Here is a 22,666-nt window from a genome sequence, read left to right as displayed (position 1 = left end):
CAATGGAAATTTCCTCCAGCTCCTCCCCAGCTCTCAGACCATGCTGGAACGAATGCAGCCAATTATCACAGCAATTAAAGCGTGGAGAGGAGGAACCGCCTCCACGGTGGCACAGACACAGCAGGGTTCTGCCCAAGGCTACAGACCACCCCGTGCCTCAGTTTCCCCACTGGATGCACTCATCCTACAGCACTGCAGCTCCACCCCACACCTCCAGCACCCCTTCTGCCCCCCAGCCCCAAAAGATGGGGGGGATCCCAAAAAGCCCCGTGCCCCCCCGCAGTCCCAGGGGTGATGCTGCATGCCCAACCCCAAAAAGGACAGACCCAAGGGGGATGCTGAGCCCCACAGCGGTGCTGAACCCAAAGAGATGAACCCCCATGTGGTACTGTACCCAAAGTGATGCTGAACCCCAAAGCAGGGCTGAACACAAAGTGGTGCTACACCCCAAAGTGGCGCTGCGCTGAAAGTGATGCTGAACCCCCGCGTGGTACTGCACCCCAAAAAGGGATGTTGCACCCCAAAGCAATGTTGCACCCAAGGTGATCTGAAGCCCCATGTAGTTCTGCACCCCAAAGCAGTACTAAACTCAAAGTGATGCTGAACCCCAAAGTGATCGATATGGAACCCCACACTGATGCTGCATCCAAAGTGATGCTGAACCCAAAGTGATGCTGAAGCCCCATGTGGTTCCGCACCCCAAGTGATGCTGCACCCCAAAGTAGTGCTGAACTCAAAGTGATGCTGCACCCCAAAATGGAACTGCAACCAAAGTGGTGCTGCACCCGAAGGGATGCTGAATCCCCACGTGGTGCTGCACCCCAAAGCAGTGCTGCACCCCAAAGCAGTGCTGATCCCAAACTGATGCTGAACCCCACAGTGATTGGAACTGCACCCCAAAAAGTGACGATGAACTCAAAGTGATTCTGCACCACAAAGCAGTGCTGAACTCAAACTGATGCTGAACCCCAAAGTGATACAGCACCCCAAAAGGATTGGTACTGCACCCCAAAATTGATGCTGCACCCAAAGTGATTGGCACTGAACCCCACAGCGATACTGCACCCCAAAGTGATTGATACTGCACCCCAAAAAGTGATGCTGCACCCAAAGTGATGCTCCACCCCAAAGCAGTACTGAACTCAAACTGATGCTGAACCCCAAAGTGATACAGCACCCGAAAGTGATTGGTACTGCACCCCAAAAAGTGATGCTGCACCCCAAAGTGATTGGTACTGTACCCCAAAATTGATGCTGCACCCAAAGTGATTGGTACTGAACCCCACACTGATACTGCACCCCAAAGTGATTGATACTGCACCCCAAAAAGTGATGCTTCACCCAAAGTGATGCTCCACCCCAAAGCAGTACTGAACTCAAACTGATGCTGAACCCCAAAGTGATACAGCACCCGAAAGTGATTGGTACTGCACCCCAAAAAGTGATGATGAACCCCAAAGTGATTGGTACTGCACCCCAAAAAGTGATGCTGCACCCCAAAGTGATTGGTACTGCACCCCAAAATTGATGCTGTACCCAAAGTGATGCTCCACCCCAAAGCAGTGCTGAACTCAAACTGATGCTAAACCCCAAAGTGATACAGCACCCCAAAAGGATTGGTACTGAACCCCAAAATTGATGCTGCACCCAAAGTGATTGGTACTGAACCCCAAAATTGATGCTGCACGCAAAGTGATTGGTACTGAACCCCAAAATTGATGCTGCACCCAAAGTGATTGGTACTGAACCCCACAGCGATTGGTACTGCACCCCAAAAAGCGATCGGTGCTGCACCCGAAGTGATGCTGTACCCAAAGTGATTGGTACTGCACCCCAAAATTGATGCTGCACCCCAAAACGATTGGTACTGAACCCCAAAATTGATGCTGCACCCCAAAGTGATTGGTACTGCACCCCAAAATTGATGCTGCACCCAAAGTGATCGGTACTGAACCCCACAGTGATTGGTACTGCACCCCAAAATTGATGCTGCACCCAAAGTGATTGGTACTACACCCCAAAAAGTGATCGGTGCTGCACCCGAAGTGATGCTGTACCCAAAGTGATTGGTACTGAACCCCACAGCGACGCTGAACCCAAAGTGATACCACACCCCAAAGCAGTGCTAAACTCAAAGTGACGGCGCACCCCAAAGCAGTGCCAACCCCCCCAGCTCCCCACCTCGAAGGTGAAGGGGTAGGCATGCTCGCCCAGCTTCTTGATGAGGCGCTCCTGCAGGCGGGTGAGGGGCTTCCTGTCCTCGGGCACGGGGGGGAAGGCCTGAGAGTTGGCCACAAAGAGATCCTTCCGGAAGGTCAGGCCCAGCACATCCAGGTCCTCGCGGCCGTAACGGAACGCACACGTCAGGGTCACGAAGACTGCGGGCACAGAAGGGGCACGGTGACAATGTGGCACGGTGACAACATGGCACGGTGACACAGTGGTGCGGTGCTATCGCGGCACGGTGGTATCAACGTGGTGGTAGGGTGGCACTGTGGTAGGGTGGCACAATGGCAATGTGGTGCTGTGGAGCATCGGCACCTCGGCACAGAGGTGATGTGCTATGGTGGCATCGGGGCATGGTGGCATCACAGCACTGTGGCACCATGATGGCACCATGATGGCACCATGGAACGATGGCACAGTGGTGTCGTGGTATGGTGGCAGCATGGCACAGTGGCACAATGGTATGGTGGCATCACAGCACTGTGACACCATGATGGCACCATGATGGCACCATGGAACAATGGCACAGTGGCATTGTGGTATGGTGGCACCGTGGCATGGTGGCATCACAGCGCTGTGGCACAGTGGCACAATGGCACAGTGGCATCATGGTATGGTGGCATCATGGCACTGTGGCACCGTGACACAATGGCACCATGGCACAATGGTATGGTGGCACCATGGCACAGTGGCAGCATGGCAGCATGGCACAATGGTAGGGTGGCATCACAGCACTGTGGCACCATGACACAATGGCACCATGACACGATGGTATGGTGGCATCATGGCACAATGGCAGCATGGCACAATGGCACAATGGTATGGTGGCATCACAGCATTGTGGCATCATGATGGCACCATGGAACGATGGCACAGTGGCATTGTGGTATGGTGGCACCGTGGCATGGTGGCATCACAGCACTGTGGCACCATGACACGATGGCACCATGGCATGATGGCACAGTGGCAAAATGGCAGCAGGGCACAGTGGCACCATGGTATGGTGGCATCATGGTATGGTGGTATCACAGCACTGTGGCATCATGACACGATGGCACCATGGCACAATGGCAGCATGGCACAGTGGCACAATGGTATGGTGGCATCACAGCATTGTGGCACCATGATGGCACCATGGAACAATGGCACAGTGGCATTGTGGTATGGTGGCATCGTGGCATGGTGGCATCACAGCACTGTGGCACCATGGCATGATGGCACAGTGGCAAAATGGCAGCATGGCACAATGGTATGGTGGCATCACAGCACTGTGGCACCATGATGGCACCATGGCATGATGGCACAGTGGCATCGTGGGGCTGTGGCACCATGACACAATGGCACCATGGCACAATGGTATGGTGGCATCATGGCACAGTGGCAGCATGGCACAGTGGCACAATGGTACGGTGGCATCACAGCACTGTGGCACCATGATGGCACCATGGAACGATGGCACAGTGGCATTGTGGTATGGTGGCATCGTGGCATGGTGGCATCGTGATATGGTGGCATCACAGCACTGTGGCACCATGACACAATGGCACCAATGGTATGATGGCACAGTGGCACAATGGTATGGTGGCATCATGGCACCACGGTACAATGACACCATGGCACAATGGTATGGTCACATCATGACATGGTGGCATCACAGTATGGTGGCACCATGGCACAGTGGCAGCATGGCACAGTGGCACAATGGTATGGTGGCATCATGGCACTGTGACACCATGATGGCATCATGGCACGATGGCACAATGGCACAGTGGCACAATGGTATGGTGGCATCACAGCACTGTGGCACCATGATGGCATCATGGAACGATGGCACAGTGGCATCACAGTATGGTGGCATCATGGCATAATGGCACCATGGCACAGTGGCACAATGGTGTGATGGCATCATGACATGGTGGCATCACAGCACTGTGGCACCATGACACAATGGCACCATGACACAATGGTATGGTTGCATCATGGCACAATGGCAGCATGGCACAGTGGCACAATGGTATGGTGGCATCACGGCACTGTGACACCATGATGGCACCATGGCATGATGGCACAATGGCACAGTGGCATCATGGGGCTGTGGCACCATGACACAATGGCACAGTGGCACAATGGTATGGTGGCATCATGGCACAGTGGCACAATGGTATGGTGGCATCACAGCACTGTGGCACCATGACACCATGGTGGCGCCATGGAATGATGGCACAATGGTACAGTGGCATCATAGTATGGTGGCACCATGGCATGATGGCATCATGGCACAATGGCACCATGGCACAATGGTGTGGTGGCATCACAGCACTGTGGCACCATGACACAATGGCACCATGGCACAATGGTATGGTGGCATCATGACATGGTGGCATCACAGCACTGTGGCACCATGACATGATGGTATGGTGGCACCATGGCACAATGGCACGATGGCAGCATGGCACAGTGGCACAATGGCATGGTGGCATCATGGCACTGTGACACCACAACACCATGATGGCACCATGGCACAATGGCACAATGACAGTGGCACAATGGCGTGGTGGCATCATGACACGGTGGCATCACAGCACTGTGGCACCACGGGATGATGGCTCCATGGCACAGTGACACTTCGGCGTGGTGACACCACGACACGGCAGCTCCGTGGTATGGTGGCATCACGACACAGTGACACCACACCACGGTGACACATGGTGACATGGGGGCATGGTGACATTGTGGCACCGTGGTGTGGTGGCACCACGGCTCATCCCAGCCCCACCAGGAGCAGCAGAGGGGGCACTGGGAAGAGGTGGTGGCACCCAGGAGGTGCTGTGACAGCAGATGGGGACAGGTGGCATTGCCCAACGTGCCACTGGGGTGGGGGTGGGGACACAACCTCGGGCACCCAGAAGCCCTGAGCCAAGGGCCCAGCAAAGCCCCGGGTGCCACCCCCGTGTCCCCAAGCTTGGGGACATCGTGATGGGGCCCTTACCTTTCCTCTCCTTCAGGTACTCAGGATCCACCAGCACGACTCCGTCTGTAAGGGGAGAGCAGAGCCAGCAGGTTGGGGACATGGCATGGGGGTGGGGACATGGCATGGGGCTGGGGACATGGCATTGGGATTGGGGACATGGCATTGGGATTGGGGACATGGTACTGGGGCTGGGGACATGGCATGGGGTTGGGGACACGGCACTGGGGTTGGGGACACAGCATAGGGATGGGGACATGGCATAGGGTTGGGGACACGGCATAGGGTTGGGGACACGGCATAGGGTTGGGGACACGGCACTGGGGTTGGGGACATAGCACAGGGATTGGGGACATGGCACTGGGGCTGGGGACAGGACATGAGGATTTGGGAACATGGCATAGGGTTGGAATGGGGACAGGACACGAGGGTTGGGGACATGGCATAGGGTTGGGGACAGCGCACAAGGATTGGGGACAGGACATGAGGGTTGGGGACATAGCATAGGGTTGGGGATATAGCATAGGGCTGGGGACACGGCATAGGGTTGGGGACACGGCATAGGGTTGGGGACATAGCACAGGGATTGGGAACATGGCACTGGGGTTGGGGACACGGCACAGGGATTGGGGACACGGCACAGGGATTGGGGACATGACATAGGGTTGGGGACAGAGCACAAGGATTGGGGACACGGCACTGAGGATGGGGACAGGATACGAGGGTTGGGGACACGGCATAGGGTTGGGGACATGGCACATGGATGGGGACACGGCATAGGGCTGGGGACATGGCATAGGGTTGGGGACACGGCACATGGTTGGGGACACGGCACATGGCTGGGGACATGGCATAGGGTTGGGGACACGGCACATGGCTGGGGACATGGCATAGGGTTGGGGACACGGCACACCCTGAACACCTTTCCCCCCCCTTGCAAAGGGCGCAGCCCCCCAAATCGATGCTCGCCCCCTTTCACGTCCCCTCCGCCCCACTCACCCACGGGGTCCACCACGTCGATGTGGTCCACGAAGTCCCTCTTGCCCAGGTACACCGTGAGCTACGGGCACAGCACGGGGTCAGTGGGACACCCACGTTTCCCCCCACCCCACACCCAGTAGACCCCCCCCCGCCCCTCCCCTCTGCTCACCTTCCCGTTGGGACTCGCTTTCTTGAACACTCTGCAATGAAAAGCAAAAGGGGACAACGGGTTATGGGGTGGGAGGGGGCAGCCCCGGGCCTCAGCTTCCCTATAGGGCTGAGTGCTGCCATGCAAAGGCCCTGCTGTGCAAGGGGCTGTGCAAGGGGCTGTGCAAGGAGCTGTGCAAGGAGCTGTGCAAGGGGCTGTGCAAGGGGCTGTGCAAGGAGCTGTGCAAGGGGCTGTGCAAGGGGCTGGCTGTGCAAGGAGCTGTGCAAGGGGCTGTGCAAGGGGCTGTGCAAGGGGCTGGCTGTGCAAGGAGCTGTGCAAGGTGCTGTGCAAGGGGCTGTGAAAAGGCCCTGCTGTGCAAGGAGCTGTGCAAAGGCCCTGCTGTGCAAGGAGCTGTGCAAGGGGCTGTGCAAAGGCCCTGCTGTGCAAGGAGCTGTGCAAGGGGCTGTGAAAGGGGCTGCTGTGCAAGGAGCTGTGCAAAGGGCTGTGCAAAGGCCCTGCTGTGCAAGGAGCTGTGCAAGGTGCTGTTCAAAGGCCCTGCTGTGCAAGGAGCTGTGCAAGGGGCTGTGCAAAGGCCCTGCTGTGCAAGGAGCTGTGCAAGGGGCTGTGCAAGGGGCTGTGCAAGGGGCTGTGAAAAGGCCCTGCTGTGCAAGGAGCTGTGCAAAGAGCTGTGCAAGGGGTTGTGCAAGGGGCTGTGCAAAGGCGCTGCTGTGCAAGGAGCTGTGCAAGGGGCTGTGCAAAGAGCTGTGCAAGGGGCTGTGCAAAGGCGCTGCTGTGCAAGGAGCTGTGCAAAGGCCCTGCTGTGCAAGGAACTGTGCAAGGGGCTGTGCAAGGGGCTGGCTGTGCATGGGGCTGTGCAAGGCCCTGCTGTGCAAAGAGCTGTGCAAGTGTTAGGCACCATGCAAAGGCCCTGCTGTGCAAAGTGCTGGTGCTGTGCAAGGTGCCATGCAAAGGTGTGGCTGTGCAAGGTGCTGTGCAAAGCGCTAGGTGCCATGCAAAGCCCTGGCTGTGCAAGGAGCTGGCATTGTGCAAAAGCCCCGCTATGCAAGACGTTGTGCAAGGTGCCAGGGTTGTGCAAGGGGCTCTGCAAAGCACTGGGTGCTGTGCACGGAGCTGGGGCGACGCGAGGTCCCGTGCAACGTGCAAGATGCAATGCAAAGGCCTGGCTGTGCAAAGTGCTGTGCAAAGTGCAAGCTTGCATGCAAAAGCCCTGCTGTGCAAGATGCTGGGCGAGGTGTCAGGGGCGTGCAAGGTGTTCTGCAAAGTGCCAGAGCCGTGCAAAGGCTTGCAGCTGTGCAAGGTGCTGTGCAAGCTGCCGTGCAAGGTGCAAGCTCTTGTGCAAGGGCTCTGCTGCACGAGAGATTGTGTGAGATGTCAGAGTTGTGCACGGTGCTCTGCAAAGCACTAAGTGCTGTGCAAGGTGCGTTGCAAAGTGCAAGCCGTCGTGCAAAAGCTCTGCTATGTGTGAGGTGCTCTGCAAAGTGCTGAGCGACGTGCAAAGTCATGCAGCTGTGCAAGGAGCTGTGCAAAGGCCCTGCTGTGCAAGGAGCTGTGCAAGGAGCTGTGCAAGGAGCTGTGCAAAGGCCCTGCTGTGCAAGGAGCTGTGCAAAGGCCCGGCTGTGCAAGGAGCTGTGCAAGGAGCTGTGCAAGGTGATGTGCAAAGGCCCTGCTGTGCAAGGAGCTGTGCAAGGAGCTGTGCAAGGAGCTGTGCAAGGAGCAAAGCTTGCAGCACCCTCAGCACCCTGCAGGCCCTCCTCCTGCTCTAAGGGATATGGGGATATGGGGATATGGGGTTCTGCTCGAACCCACACCTCCCTGGGTGCGTTGGGAATGGGGTCCCTGTGTCCCTGCATCCCTACGGCCCTATATCCCAATGTCCCTATATCCCCATACCCCAGCATCCCCATGGCCCTATATCCCTATGTCCCCATGTTCCTATATCCCCATATCCCAGCATCCCCATGGCCCTATACACCCATGATGTCCCTATATCCCCATGTCCCCATACCCCAGCATCCCCATGGCCCTATATCCCCATGATGTCCCTATATCCCCATGATGTCCCTATACCCCCATGTCCCCATACCCCAGCATCCCCATGGCCCTATATCCCCATGATGTCCCTATATCCCCATGGCCCTATATCCCCATGATGTCCCTATACCCCCATGTCCCTATATCCCTATGTCCCCATATCCCCATACCCCAGCAACCCCATGTCCCTATATCCCCACGTCCCTCTATCCCCATACCCCAGCATCCCCATGGCCCTATATCCCCATGGCCCTATATCCCCATGATGTCCCTATATCCCCACATCCCCATACCCCAGCATCCCCATGTCCCTATATCCCCATGATGTCCCTATACTATGTCCCTATACCCCATGTCCCTATATCCCTATATCCCCATACCCCAGCATCCCCATGGCCCTATATCCCCATGATGTCCCTATACCCCCATGATGTCCCTATAGCCCCATGTCCCTATATCCCCACGTTGTCCCTATATACCCATATCCCCATACCCCAGCATCCCCATGTCCCTACATCCCCATGATGTCCCTATACCCCCATGTCCCTATATCTCCACGACGTCCCTATACCCCCATGTCCCTATATCCCCATGATGTCCCTATACTATGTCCCTATATCCCCATGATGTCCCTATATCCCTATGTCCCCATGTCCCCATATCCCCATACCCCAGCATCCCCATGTCCCTATATCCCCACGTCCCTATATCCCCATACCCCAGCATCCCCATGGCCCTATATCCCCATGACGTCCCTATACCCCCATGTCCCTATATCCCTATATCCCCACGTCCCTCTATCCCCATACCCCAGCATCCCCATGGCCCTATATCCCCATGATGTCCCTATATCCCCGTGTCCCTATAGCCCCATGATGTTCCTATACCATGTCCCTATACCCCCATGATGTCCCTATATCCCCATGTCCCTATACCCCTATATCCCCATGGCCCTATATCCCTGTGTCCCTATATCCCCATATCCCCATACCCCAGCATCCCCATGGCCCTATATCCCCATGGCCCTATATCCCCACGTCCCCATAGCCCCACGTCCCCATGTCCCTGTGCCACAGCGGTGGGGTTTGGGGGCTCCTCGGGGACCGATGGCGCTGTGGCGGTGACGCCAACGTGGGAACGCGGCGCTCGTTACCAACCGACACTAACGAACCGACACTAACGAACCCACGCTAACGAGGCTGTGTGATGCAATGGGGCCGGGCAGGAAGAGAGCGCTGTGGGGCTGCCGGGGAACGGGGCTGGGCTGGGAGGGGGTGCAGAACCCCACAGCCCCACCCTATGGGTGCAAAAACCCCAACAACCCCATGCTATGGGGGCAGGAACCCCACACTATGGGTGCAGAACCCCAAAAACCCCATGCTATGGCTGCAGGAACCCCAAGAACCCCATACAATGGGTGCAGAACCCCATACAATGGCTGCAGAACCCCAAAAACCCCATGCTATGGGTGCAGGAACCCCACAGCCCCACCCTATGGGTGCAAGAACCCCAAGAACCCCATGCTATGGGTGCAGGAACCCCATGCTATGAGCACAGAACCCCACAACCCCACCCTATGGGTGCAGGAACCCCAAAAACCCCATACAATGGGTGCAGGAACCCCACAGCCCCACCCCACGGGTGCAAGAACCCCGAAGTCCCATCCTATGTGTACAGAACCCCATACTATGGGTGCAGAACCCCAAAAACCCCATGCTATGGGTGCAGAACCCCAAAAACCCCATGCTATGGGTGCAGAACCCCATGCTACGAGCACAGAACCCCACAGCCCCACCCTATAGGTGCAGGAACCCCAAAAACCCCATACTATGGGGGCAGAACCCCATACAACGGGTGCAGGAACCCCACGGCCCCACCCTATGGGTGCAAAAAACCCCAAGAACCCCATTCTATGGGGGCAGGAATCCCACACTACGGGTGCAGAACCCCAAAAACCCCATGCTCTGGGTGCAGGAACCCCACAGCCCCATACTATGGGTGCAAGAACCCCAAGAACCCCATGCTATGGGTGCAGGAACCCCATGCTATGAGCACAGAACCCCACAACCCCACCCTATGGGTGCAGGAACCCCAAAAACCCCATACAATGGGTGCAGGAACCCCACAGCCCCACCCCACGGGTGCAAGAACCCCAAAGTCCCATCCTATGTATACAGAACCCCACACTATGGGTGCAGAATCCCAAAAACCCTATGCTATGGGTGCAAGAACCCCAAGAACCCCATACAATGGGTGCAGAACCCCATATAATGGGTGCAGGAACCCCAAGAACCCCATACAATGGGTACAGAACCCCATACAACGGGCGCAGGAACCCCACAGCCCCACCCCACGGGTGCAAGAACCCCAAAGTCCCATCCTATGTGTACAGAACCCCATACTATGGGTGCAGAACCCCAAAAACCCCATGCTATGGGTGCAGAACCCCATGCTACGAGCACAGAACCCCACAGCCCCACCCTATAGGTGCAGGAACCCCAAAAACCCCATACTATGGGGGCAGAACCCCATACAACGGGTGCAGGTACCCCACAGCCCCACCCTATGGGTGCAAGAACCCCAAGAAGCCCATTCTATGGGGGCAGGAATCCCACACTACGGGTGCAGAACCCCAAAAACCCCATGCTCTGGGTGCAGGAACCCCCCAGCCCCACCCTATGGGTGCAAAAACCCCAAGAACCCCATACAATGGGGGGAGAACCCCATACTATGGGTGCAGGAACCCCAAGAACCCCATACAATGGGGGCAGAACCCCAAAAACCCCATGCTATGGGTGCAAGAACCCCAAGAACCCCATACAACGGGGGCAGAACCCCATACAATGGGTGCAGCCCCACCCCATGGGTGCAGGAACCCCAAGAACCCCATACTATGGGTGCAGAACCCCACAGTCCCGTCCCATGTGTACAGAACCCCATACTATGGGTGCAGAACCCCAAAAACCCCACTCTATGGGTGCAGAACCCCATGCTATGAGCACAGAACCCCACAGTCCCACCCCATGGGTGCAAGAACCCCATACTATGGGTGCAGGAACCCCAAGAACCCCATACTATGGGTGCAGAACCCCATACAATGGGTGCAGGAACCCCACAGCCCCACCCCATGGGTGCAAAAACCCCAAGAACCCCATACAATGGGGGCAGAACCCCATACAATGGGTGCAGCCCCACCCCATGGGTGCAGGAACCCCAAGAACCCCATACAATGGGTGCAGAACCCCAAAAACCCCATGCTATGGGTGCAAGAACCCCAAGAACCCCATACAATGGGTGCAGCCCCACCCCATGGATGCAGGAACTCCAAGAACCCCATACAATGGGTGCAGGAACCCCAAGAACCCCATACAATGGGTGCAGGAACCCCACAGCCCCACCCCATTGGTGCAAAAACCCCAAGAACCCCATACAATGGGTGCAGGAACCCCACAGCCCCACGCCATGGGTGCAGCCCCACCCCACAGAGCATGACCAGGGCACGCAGGGCCTCCCCGCAGCCCTGACCCCACTGCAGTGAGGGATGTCCTCTATGGGGCTGCCCCACACCCCACTTCCTACCCCCCCTCCCCCCCCCAGCACAGGGAGAGCAGAGGAAGCTCAGAGCCCTCCCCACCCCCCCCCGCGCCCTTCCTGGTGCTGACGGCTGCAGGAAGCAGCCACGGCCCCACACATTTCCCCTATGGGGCCGCAAAGTGTCCGGCCCCAAAACAGCACCATTGCTTTCTGCAGCTCCTGTCCCCAACACGTCCCAACCGGGTCCCCATATCTCCCCACCCCCACCCCCAGACCCCAACGTGTCCCCGTGTCTCTGCCCCACGTCCCTGTCCCCACATCCCCACCCCCAACGTGTCCCCATGTCCCCATCCCCAATGTGTCCCCCATCCCCATGGCCCCGTCCCCATATTCCCCTGTCCCCATTGTGTCCCCCACCCCTGTCCCCATGTCCCCATCCATGTCCCCATGTCCCTATTCCCCTGTCCCTTTCCCCCCAGCCCCATATCCCTATCCCCCATCCCTGTCCCCATATCCCTATCCCCCCATCCCTGTCCCCACATCCCCGTCCCCATCCTCATGCCACTGTCCCCATTGTGTCCCCATGCCCCTGTCCCCATGTCCCCATTGTGTCCCCCACCCCTATCCCCCTGTCCCTATTCCCCTGTCCCTGTCCCCCCAGCCCCATATCCCCCCATCCCTGTCCCCACATCCCCCTGCCCCCATCCTCATGCCCCTGTCCCCATTGTGTCCCCATGCCCCAATCCCCCTGTCCCCATTGTGTCCCCATGCCCCTGTCCCTCACCCCTGTCCCCATGTCCCTATTCCCCTGTCCCTATTCGTCCCCCCAGCCCCATATCCCTATCCCCCATCTCTGTCCCCATATCTCTATCCCCCCATCCCTGTCCCCACATCCCCGTCCCCATCCTCATGCCACTGTCCCCATTGTGTCCCCATGCCCCTGTCCCCATGTTCCCATTGTGTCCCCCCCATCCCTGTCCCCACGTCCCCCTGCCCCCATCCTCATGCCCCTGTCCCCATTGTGCCCCTATATCCCTATCCCCCTGTCCCCATTGTGTCCCTATGTCCCCACCCCCCCGTCCCCTTCACTATCCTCATGTCCCCTTCCCCCACGGTGTCCCCACACGTCCCTATCCCCACGTCCCCTGCCCCCAGTGTGGCCCTATATCCCTGTCCCCACCCCCACGTCCCCCATGGTGTCCCCTCATGTCCCCACCCCATGTCCCCCTGCCCCCCTGTGCCCTGCCTGTGTCCCCACCCCCATGTCCCCATGTCCCCACCCCCCTTTCCCTGTCCCCTTTGCCCTATACCCCAACTCCCTGCCCCATACCCCAACTCCCTGCCCCATACCCCAACTCCCTGCCCTATAACCCAGCTCCCTGCCCCATACCCCAGCTCCCTGCCCCATACCCCAGCTCCCTGCCCCATACCCCACCTCCCTGCCCCATACCCCACCTCCCTGCCCCATACCCCACCTCCCTGCCCCATAACCCAGCTCCCTGCCCCGTACCCCAGCTCCCTGCCGTGGTTTTGGGGACCACATGAAGCATTTTGTGAGACCACAGCAGGCTGGAGGCTCATCCCATTGCCCCAAACCCAGAAGCTGCATCCCACCCCACTGCATCCCACCCCATTGCAATCCCACCCCATTGCAATCCCACCCCACTGCATCTCACCCCATTGCAATCCCACCCCATTGCAATCCACCCCACTGCAATCCACCCCACTGCGCCCCACCCCAATGCAATTGATCCCACTGCAATCCACCCCACTGCATCCCATCCCATTGCAATCCACCCCAATGCAATCCCATCCTATTGCAATCCACTCCACTGCATCCCACCCCACTGCAATCAAACCTACTGTATCCCACCCCACTGCGTCCCACCCCACTGCAATCCACCCCACTGCATCCCATCCCATTTCAATCCACCCCACTGCATCCCACCCCACTGCAATCCACCCCACTGCATCCCATCCCACTGCAATCCACCCCAATGCAATCCCATCCCATTGCAATCCATCCCACTGCAATCCACCCCACTGCATCCCACCCCACTGCGCCCCACCCCACTGCGCCCCACCCCAATGCAATCGATCCCATTGCAATCCACCCCACTGCATCCCATCCCATTGCAATCCACCCCACTGCATCCCACCCCACTGCAATCCCACTCCACTGCAATCCACCCCATTGCAATCCACCCCACTGCAATCCCACTCCACTGCATCCCACCCCACTGCAATCCACCCCACTGCAATCCACCCCACTGCAATCCCACCCCACTGCAATCCCACCCCACTGCAATCCCACCCCACTGCAATCCCACCCCACTGCAATCCCACCCCACTGTGTCTCATCCCATTGCAATCCACCCCACTGCATCCTAACCCACTGCATCCCACCCCATTGCGTTCCACCCCACTGCATCCCACCCTATTGCAATCCACCCCACTGTATCCCACCCCATTGCAATCCCACCCCATTGCAATCCACCCCGCTGCATCCCACCCCCAACCCCATCCCACCCCCACCACACCCCCATCCCAATCCCGCCCCCACCCCTCAAAGCCCACTCTAATTGCCCCAGGGTAGGGACATGGGGACCCCAACTGGGACACAGGAGACCCCAATAGGGACAAGGGGACCTTCCATTAGGACAAAGACTCCAATAGGGACCCAATGGGGATGTGAGGACCCCAATAGGGACGTGGGAGACCCCATAGGGACATGAGGGACGCTCAATAAGGACATGAGAACCCCAACAGAAACCCTATGGGGACATGAGGATCCCAATAGGGACATGGAGAGACCCCAATAGGGACAAAAAGACCCCCATGGGAACAATGAATTGGGACACGGGGACCCTAAATGGGAACACGGGGACCTTCAATGGGGCCATGGGAGACCCCAAGAGGGACATGAGGGACTGCCAGCAGGGACGTGAAGATCCCAATAAAGACATGGGGACCCCAATAGGGACATAGGAGACCCCAATAGGGACATGGTGACCCTCAATAGGGGCACAGGGACCCCAACAGGGACACGGGGACCCCAGTCTGGACACAGGGACCCCAATGGGGTCATGGCAACCCCTAATAGGGTGACAGGGATCCCAGTGGGGACACGGGAACCTGAACAAGGCCATGGCAACCCCCAAAAGGGACATGGGGGACCTCAATATGTATACAGGGATCCCAAGAGGGACGTGGGGACCCCAATAGGGACATGGGGATACCGACCAGGGCCACGGCAACCCCCAATAAGGACACAGGGATCCTTAATAGGGGCATAGGGACCCAAATAGGAACACGGGGACCCCCAGCAGGGACAATGGAGATCCCAAAAGGGACATGGAAGACCCCAATACGTATACAGAGACCCCAATAGGGACACGAGGATGCCCACCAGGGCCATGACAACCCCCAGTAGCAACAGAGGGATCCCAGTGGGGACATGGGGACCCCAATAGGTATGCAGTGACCCCTAATAGGGGCATGGGGGCAGGAGGACCCCAATAGGGACGGGGCAACCCCCCGTAGGTATGTGGGGACCCCTAATAGGGACACGGGGACCTCCAAAAGGGATATGGGGGACCCCAATGGGGACACAGGGATGCCCACCAGCACTATGGCAGCTCCCAGTACGAACACAGGGACCCCAGCGGGGACATGGCAACCCCTCACAGGGGCACAGGAGACCCCAAAGGGACATGGGAGACCCCAGTACGTATATAGGGACCCCAAAAGGGACACGGAGATCCCAATAGGGGCATAGGGACTCCCTATAGGGACATAAGGACCCCAGTAAGGCCATAGGGACACCCACTAAGGCCATGGCAACCCCTGTAGGGACACGGCAACCAGCAGTAGGGATATAGGGACCCCAATGGGAAGATGGCAACCCCAAATAGGAACACAGGGACCATGTTCCAATGGGAACATGGCAACCCCCTATAGGAACACAGGGATCCACACAGGGACATGGAGAATCCCTAATAGGGGCATACAGACCCCATAGGGACACAGGGACGCCCACTAGAGCCATGGCAACCCCCAAAAGGGACACGGGGGACCCCGGTAGGGACATGAAAGACCCACAATAGGGGCACAGGGACCCCGACAGGGACATGGGGACTCCAATGGGAACGTGGCAACAAAACAGGAACAAAGAGACCCCAGTGGGGACACAGCAACCCCTCATAGGGGCACACGGACCCCAGGAGGGACACAGGGACCCCTAATAGGGACATGAGGACTCCAAAAGGGCCGTGGCGATCCCCAGTAGGAACACAGGGACCCCAGTGGGGACGTGGCAATCCCCCATAGGAAAAGAGAGACCCACACAGGGACATAGGGACCCTTCATAGGGGCATAAGGACCCCCATAGGGACAGGAGGACCCCCTAGAGGGAATTAGGGGACCCCAAAAGGGCCTTGACAACCCCTCATAGGGGCAAATGGGACCCACATAGGGACACAGAAACCCCTAATAGGGGCATAGGAACCCCCATAGGGACATGGGATCCCTCAAAAGGGACAGGAGGACCCCTTATAAGGGAATTGGGGGACCCCAAAAGGGCCTTGACAACCCCTCACAGGGGCAAAGAGGACCCACACAGGGACACAGAAACCCCCAATAGGGGCATAGGAACCCCCATAGGGACATGGGATCCCTCAAAAGGGACAGGAGGATCCCCAAAAGGGACACAGGGATCCCAGTGGGGACACGGCAACCCCTCGTAGGGGCACAGGGACCCCAAAAGGGACATGAGGACCCCCAGTAGGAACACAGGGACACCAACGGGGACATGGCAAACCCTAACAGAACACAGGTACCCATACAGGGGCACAGGGACCTCATATGGACACAGGGACCCCTAATAGGGGCATGAGGACCAATAGGAACACAGGGACCCCTCATAGGGACACGGCAACCCCTCATAGGGATGTGGGGACCCCCACAGGGACACAGGGACCCCTAATAGGAACACAGGGATTCCAGTGGGGACAGGGCAACCCCTCACAGGGACATGAGGACCCCCAGTAAGGGCATAGGGACCCCCAGAGAGACATGGGGTACCCCAAGAGGGACATGGGGACCCCAGTGGGGACAAGACAACCCCTAATAGGGACATTGGGACCCACACAGGGACACAGGGACCCCTAATAGGAGCATACTGACGCCCAATAGGGACATGAGGACCCCAAAAGGGCCATGGCAACCCCCAGTAGGAAAACAGGGACCCACATAGGAACACAGGGACCCCCAACAGGGGCATAGGGACCCCTAATAGGGGCATGGGGACCCCTAATAGGGACACAGGGAAACCCAAAAGGGACACAGGGACCCCAGTGGGGACATGGCAAACCTCAATGGGGACACAGGGACCCCTAATAGGGGAACAGGGACCCACATAGGGACGTGGGGACCCTTAACGGGGGTTCACTATCAGGGACATGAGGACCCCAAAAGGGCCATGGCAACCCCTCACAGGAACACAGGAATCCCCCATAGGGACATGGGGACAGCCAGCAAGGCGATGGCAATCCCCTATAGGGACATGGCAACTCCCAGTAGGGACGTAGGGACCCCAATGGGAACATGGCAACCCCTAATAGGGACACAGGGACCCCAATGGGAACATGGGGACCCCTAATAAAGGCATAGGAACCCTAAGAGGGACATGTGGACCACAAAAGGGCCATGGCAACCCCCCATAGGGACATGGCGACCCCCAGTAGGGACGTAAGGACCCCAGTGGGAACATGGCAACCCCTAATAGGGGCACAGGGCCGATATAGGGACACAGGGCCCCCTAATAGGGACACGGGGATCCCAGTGGGGACATGGCAACCCCTCATAGGGACACGGGGACCCCCCATAGGGGTATAGGGGCCCTATAGGGACATGGGGAACCCCATAAGGAACACAGGGAACCCTATAGGAAGACAGGGACGCCCAGCAGTGACATGAGGACCCCCAAGAGGAACACAGGGACCCCAATAGGGATATGGCAACCCCTCATAGGGGCATGGGGACTCCTAATAGGGTCATGCTGACCCCAAAAGGGCCATGGCAACCCTCAACAGGAACACAGGGACCCCTAATAGGAACATGGAAACTCCTCATAGGGACACAGGAACCCACACAGGGACACAGGGACCCCTAATAGGGGCATAAGGACCTCTAACAGGGGTATAAGGACCCCAAAAGGGCCATGGCAACCCCCAGTAGGAAAACAGGGTCCCCTCATAGGGGCATAGGGGCCCTATAGGGACATGAGAAACCCCAATAGGAACACAGGGACCCCAAAAGGGACACAGGGTCCCCCAATAGGGGTATAGGGGCCCCAATGGGGACATGTCAGACCCCCCATAGGGACATGGGGGCCCCCATAGGAACACAGGGGACCCCCCATAGGGACATGTGGACCCCAATGGGGACATGGAGAACCCCAATAGGGACACAGGGACCCCCCACAGGAACACAGGGACGCCTCATAGGGACACGGGGACGCCAATGGGAACATGACAACCCCTCATAGGGACATGGGGACCCCCAATAGGGGTATAGGGGCCCCCATAGCGACATGGGGAACCCCAATAGGAACACAGGGACCCCAATGGGGACATGGCAGACCCTCATAGGGACACAGGGACGCCTCATAGGGACATGGGGACCCCAATAGGGACACAGGGACTCCAATAGGGACACAGGGACCCCAGTGGGGACATGGCAGACCCTCATAGGGACACAGGGACGACTCATAGGAACATGGCAACCCCTCAGAGGGACGTGGGGACTCTCAATAGGGGTATAGGGGCCCGCATAGGAACACAGGGACCCCCATAGGGACACGGGGACCCCCCCATAGGGACACGGGGACCCCCCCATAGGGACACGGGGACCCCTCACAGGGACATGGCAGACCCTCATAGGGACACAGGGACGCCAATGGGGACATGGCAACCACTCAGAGGGACATGGGGACTCTCAATAGGGGTACAGGGGCCCACATAGGAACACAGGGGACCCCTCATAGGGACACGGGGACCCCAACGGGGACACAGAGACCCCAATGGGGACATGGCAACCCCTCATAGGGACATGGAGGCCCCCACAGGAACACAGTGGACCCCCCATAGGTACCCAGGGACCCCCATAGGGACACAGGGACCCCCAATAGGGGTAGAGGGGCCCCCATAGGGACACAGGGACCCCAATGGGGACATGGCAGACCCTCATAGGGACACAGGGATGCCAATGGGGACATGGTAACCCCTCACAGGGACATGGGGACTCCTAAGAGGGGTATAGGGGCCCCCATAGGAACACAGGGACCCCCCATAGGAAGACCCGGACGCCCCGTAGGGACACAGGGACCCCCCATAGGGACACAGGGACGCCAACAGGGACATGGCAGACCCTCATAGGAACACAGGGACCCCCATAGGGACACAGGGACGCCAATGGGGACATGGCAACCACTCAGAGGGACATGGGGACTCTCAATAGGGGTACAGGGGCCCACATAGGAACACAGGGGACCCCTCATAGGGACACGAGGACCCCAATGGGGACACAGAGACCCCAATGGGGACATGGCAACCCCTCATAGGGACATGGAGGCCCCCATAGGAACACAGGGGACCCCCCATAGGTTCCCAGGGACCCCTCAGAGGGACACGGGACCCCCAATAGGGACACAGGGACCCCCCCATAGGTACACGGGGACCCCCAATGGGGGTATAGGGGCCCCCATAGGGACATAGGGACCCCAATGGGGACATGGGGAACCCCAATGGGGACATAGGGACGCCTCACAGGGACACGGGGACCCCCACAGGGACACGGGGATGCCAATGGGGACATGGCAACCACTCATAGGGACATGGAGGCCCCCATAGGAACACAGTGGACCCCCCATAGGTACCCAGGGACCCCCATAGGGACATAGGGACTCCAATGGGGACACAGGGACCCCCCCCCCATAGGGACACGGGGAACCCCAATAGGGACACAGGGACGCCTCATAGGGACATGGGGACCCCAATAGGGACACAGGGACCCCAATGGGGAAATGGGGAACCACAATAGGGACACAAGGACCCCCCATAGGAACACAGGGACCCCAGTGGGGACATGGCAGACCCTCATGGGGACACAGGGACGCCAATGGGGACATGGCAACCCCTCAGAGGGACATGGGGACCCCCCATAGGTACCCAGGGACCCCTCAGAGGGACACAGGGATCCCCATAGGGACATGGGGACCCCCAATGGGGGTATAGGGGCCCCCATAGGGACACAGGGACCCCAATGGGGACATGGGGAACCCCAATGGGGACACAGGGACCCTCCATAGGAACACAGGGACCCCAATGGGGACATGGCAGACCCCCATAGGGACACAGGGATGCCAATGGGGACATGGCAACCCCTCATAGGGACATGGGGACTCTCAATAGGGGTACAGCGGCCTGCATAGGAACACAGGGACCCCCCATAGGAAGATGGGGACACCCACAGGGACACGGGGACCCCCCATAGGGACATGGCAGATCCTCATAGGAACACAGGGACCCCCATAGGAACACAGGGACACCAATGGAGACATGGCAGACCCTCATGGGGACACAGGGACGCCAATGGGGACATGGCAACCACTCATAGGGACATGGAGGCCCCCATAGGAACACAGCGGACCCCCCATAGCTACCCAGGGACCCCCCCATAGGGACACGGGGACACCTCACAGGGACACGGCAGCTCCCAATAGGGGAATAGGGGCCCCCATAGGAACACGGGGACCCCAATGGGGAAATGGGGAACCACAGCAGGGACACAGGGACCCTCATAGGGACACAGGGACCCCAATGGGGACATGGCAACCCCTCATAGGGACATGGGGACTCCTAATAGGGGTATAGGGGCCCCCATAGGAACACAGGGACCCCCCATAGGGACACGGGGACCCCCCATAGGGACATGGCAGATCCTCATAGGAACACAGGGACCCCCATAGGGACACGGGGACCCCCCATAGGGACACGGGGACCCCCCATAGGAACACAGGGAACCCCAATAGGGACACAGGGACCCCCATAGGGACACGGGGACCCCCCATAGGGACACGGGGACCCCCCATAGGGACACGGGGACCCCCAGTAGGGGTATAGGGGCCCCCATATGGACACAGGGACCCCAATGGGGACATGGGGAACCCCAATAGGGACACAGGGACCCTCCATAAGAACACTGGGACCCCAATGGGGACACGGCAGACCCTCATGGGGACACAGGGATGCCAATGGGGACATGGCAACCCCTCATAGGGACATGGGGACTCTCAATAGGGGTACAGGGGCCCCCATAGGAACACAGGGACCCCCCATAGGAAGATGGGGACACCCACAGGGACACGGGGACCCCCCATAGGGACATGGCAGATCCTCATAGGAACACAGGGACCCCCATAGGAACACAGGGACACCAATGGAGACATGGCAGACCCTCATGGGGACACAGGGACGCCAATGGGGACATGGCAACCACTCATAGGGACCTGGAGGCCCCCATAGGAACATAGCGGACCCCCCATAGCTACCCAGGGACCCCCCCATAGGGACACGGGGACCCCTCACAGGGACACGGCAGCTCCCAATAGGGGAATAGGGGCCCCCATAGGGACACGGGGACCCCAATGGGGAAATGGGGAACCACAGCAGGGACACAGGGACCCTCATAGGGACACAGGGACCCCAATGGGGACATGGCAACCCCTCATAGGGACATGGGGACTCCTAATAGGGGTATAGGGGCCCCCATAGGAACACAGGGACCCCCCATAGGGACACGGGGACCCCCCATAGGGACATGGCAGATCCTCATAGGAACACAGGGACCCCCACAGGGACACAGGGACCCCCCATAGGGACATGGCAACCCCTCAGAGGGACACGGGGAACCCCATAGGAACACAGGGAACCCCAATAGGGACACAGGGACCCCCATAGGGACACGGGGACCCCCAGTAGGGGTATAGGGGCCCCCATAGGGACACAGGGACCCCAATGGGGACATGGGGAACCCCAATAGGGACACAGGGACCCTCCATAAGAACACTGGGACCCCAATGGGGACACGGCAGACCCTCATGGGGACACAGGGATGCCAATGGGGACATGGCAACCCCTCATAGGGACATGGGGACTCTCAATAGGGGTACAGGGGCCCCCATAGGAACACAGGGACCCCCCATAGGAAGATGGGGACACCCACAGGGACACGGGGACCCCCCCATAGGGACATGGCAGATCCTCATAGGAACACAGGGACCCCCATAGGGACACAGGGACCCCAATGGAGACATGGCAGACCCTCATGGGGACACAGGGACGCCAATGGGGACATGGCAACCACTCATAGGGACCTGGAGGCCCCCATAGGAACATAGCGGACCCCCCATAGCTACCCAGGGACCCCCCCATAGGGACACGGGGACCCCTCACAGGGACACGGCAGCTCCCAATAGGGGAATAGGGGCCCCCATAGGGACACGGGGACCCCAATGGGGAAATGGGGAACCACAGCAGGGACACAGGGACCCTCATAGGGACACAGGGACCCCAATGGGGACATGGCAACCCCTCATAGGGACATGGGGACTCCTAATAGGGGTATAGGGGCCCCCATAGGAACACAGGGACCCCCCATAGGGACACGGGGACCCCCCATAGGGACATGGCAGATCC

General features: G+C 58.9%; 1 protein-coding gene across 4 annotated transcripts in view; it reads right to left on the bottom strand.

Annotated features, from left to right (window-relative positions):
• LOC107051449 (beta-arrestin-1) overlaps positions 1–22,666 on the bottom strand; it is a 34,813-nt gene that overhangs the window by 11,490 nt on the left and 657 nt on the right. For all 4 annotated transcript variants that reach the window (XM_040659184.2, XM_040659192.2, XM_040659165.2 and 1 more), the window contains exons 2-5: positions 6,345–6,375; positions 6,194–6,254; positions 5,216–5,260; positions 2,182–2,378 (exon numbers count right to left, since the gene is read on the bottom strand). In XM_040659184.2, the coding sequence (XP_040515118.1) occupies positions 2,182–2,378; positions 5,216–5,260; positions 6,194–6,254; positions 6,345–6,375 (334 nt within the window). The remainder of the gene's footprint in view (positions 1–2,181; positions 2,379–5,215; positions 5,261–6,193; positions 6,255–6,344; positions 6,376–22,666) is intronic.

This window comes from Gallus gallus, chromosome 1 (assembly GCF_016699485.2).
Source record: "Gallus gallus isolate bGalGal1 chromosome 1, bGalGal1.mat.broiler.GRCg7b, whole genome shotgun sequence".
In the NCBI taxonomy this organism is placed as follows: domain Eukaryota; kingdom Metazoa; phylum Chordata; class Aves; order Galliformes; family Phasianidae; genus Gallus; species Gallus gallus.
This window is presented reverse-complemented; position numbering and strand designations above follow the sequence as displayed.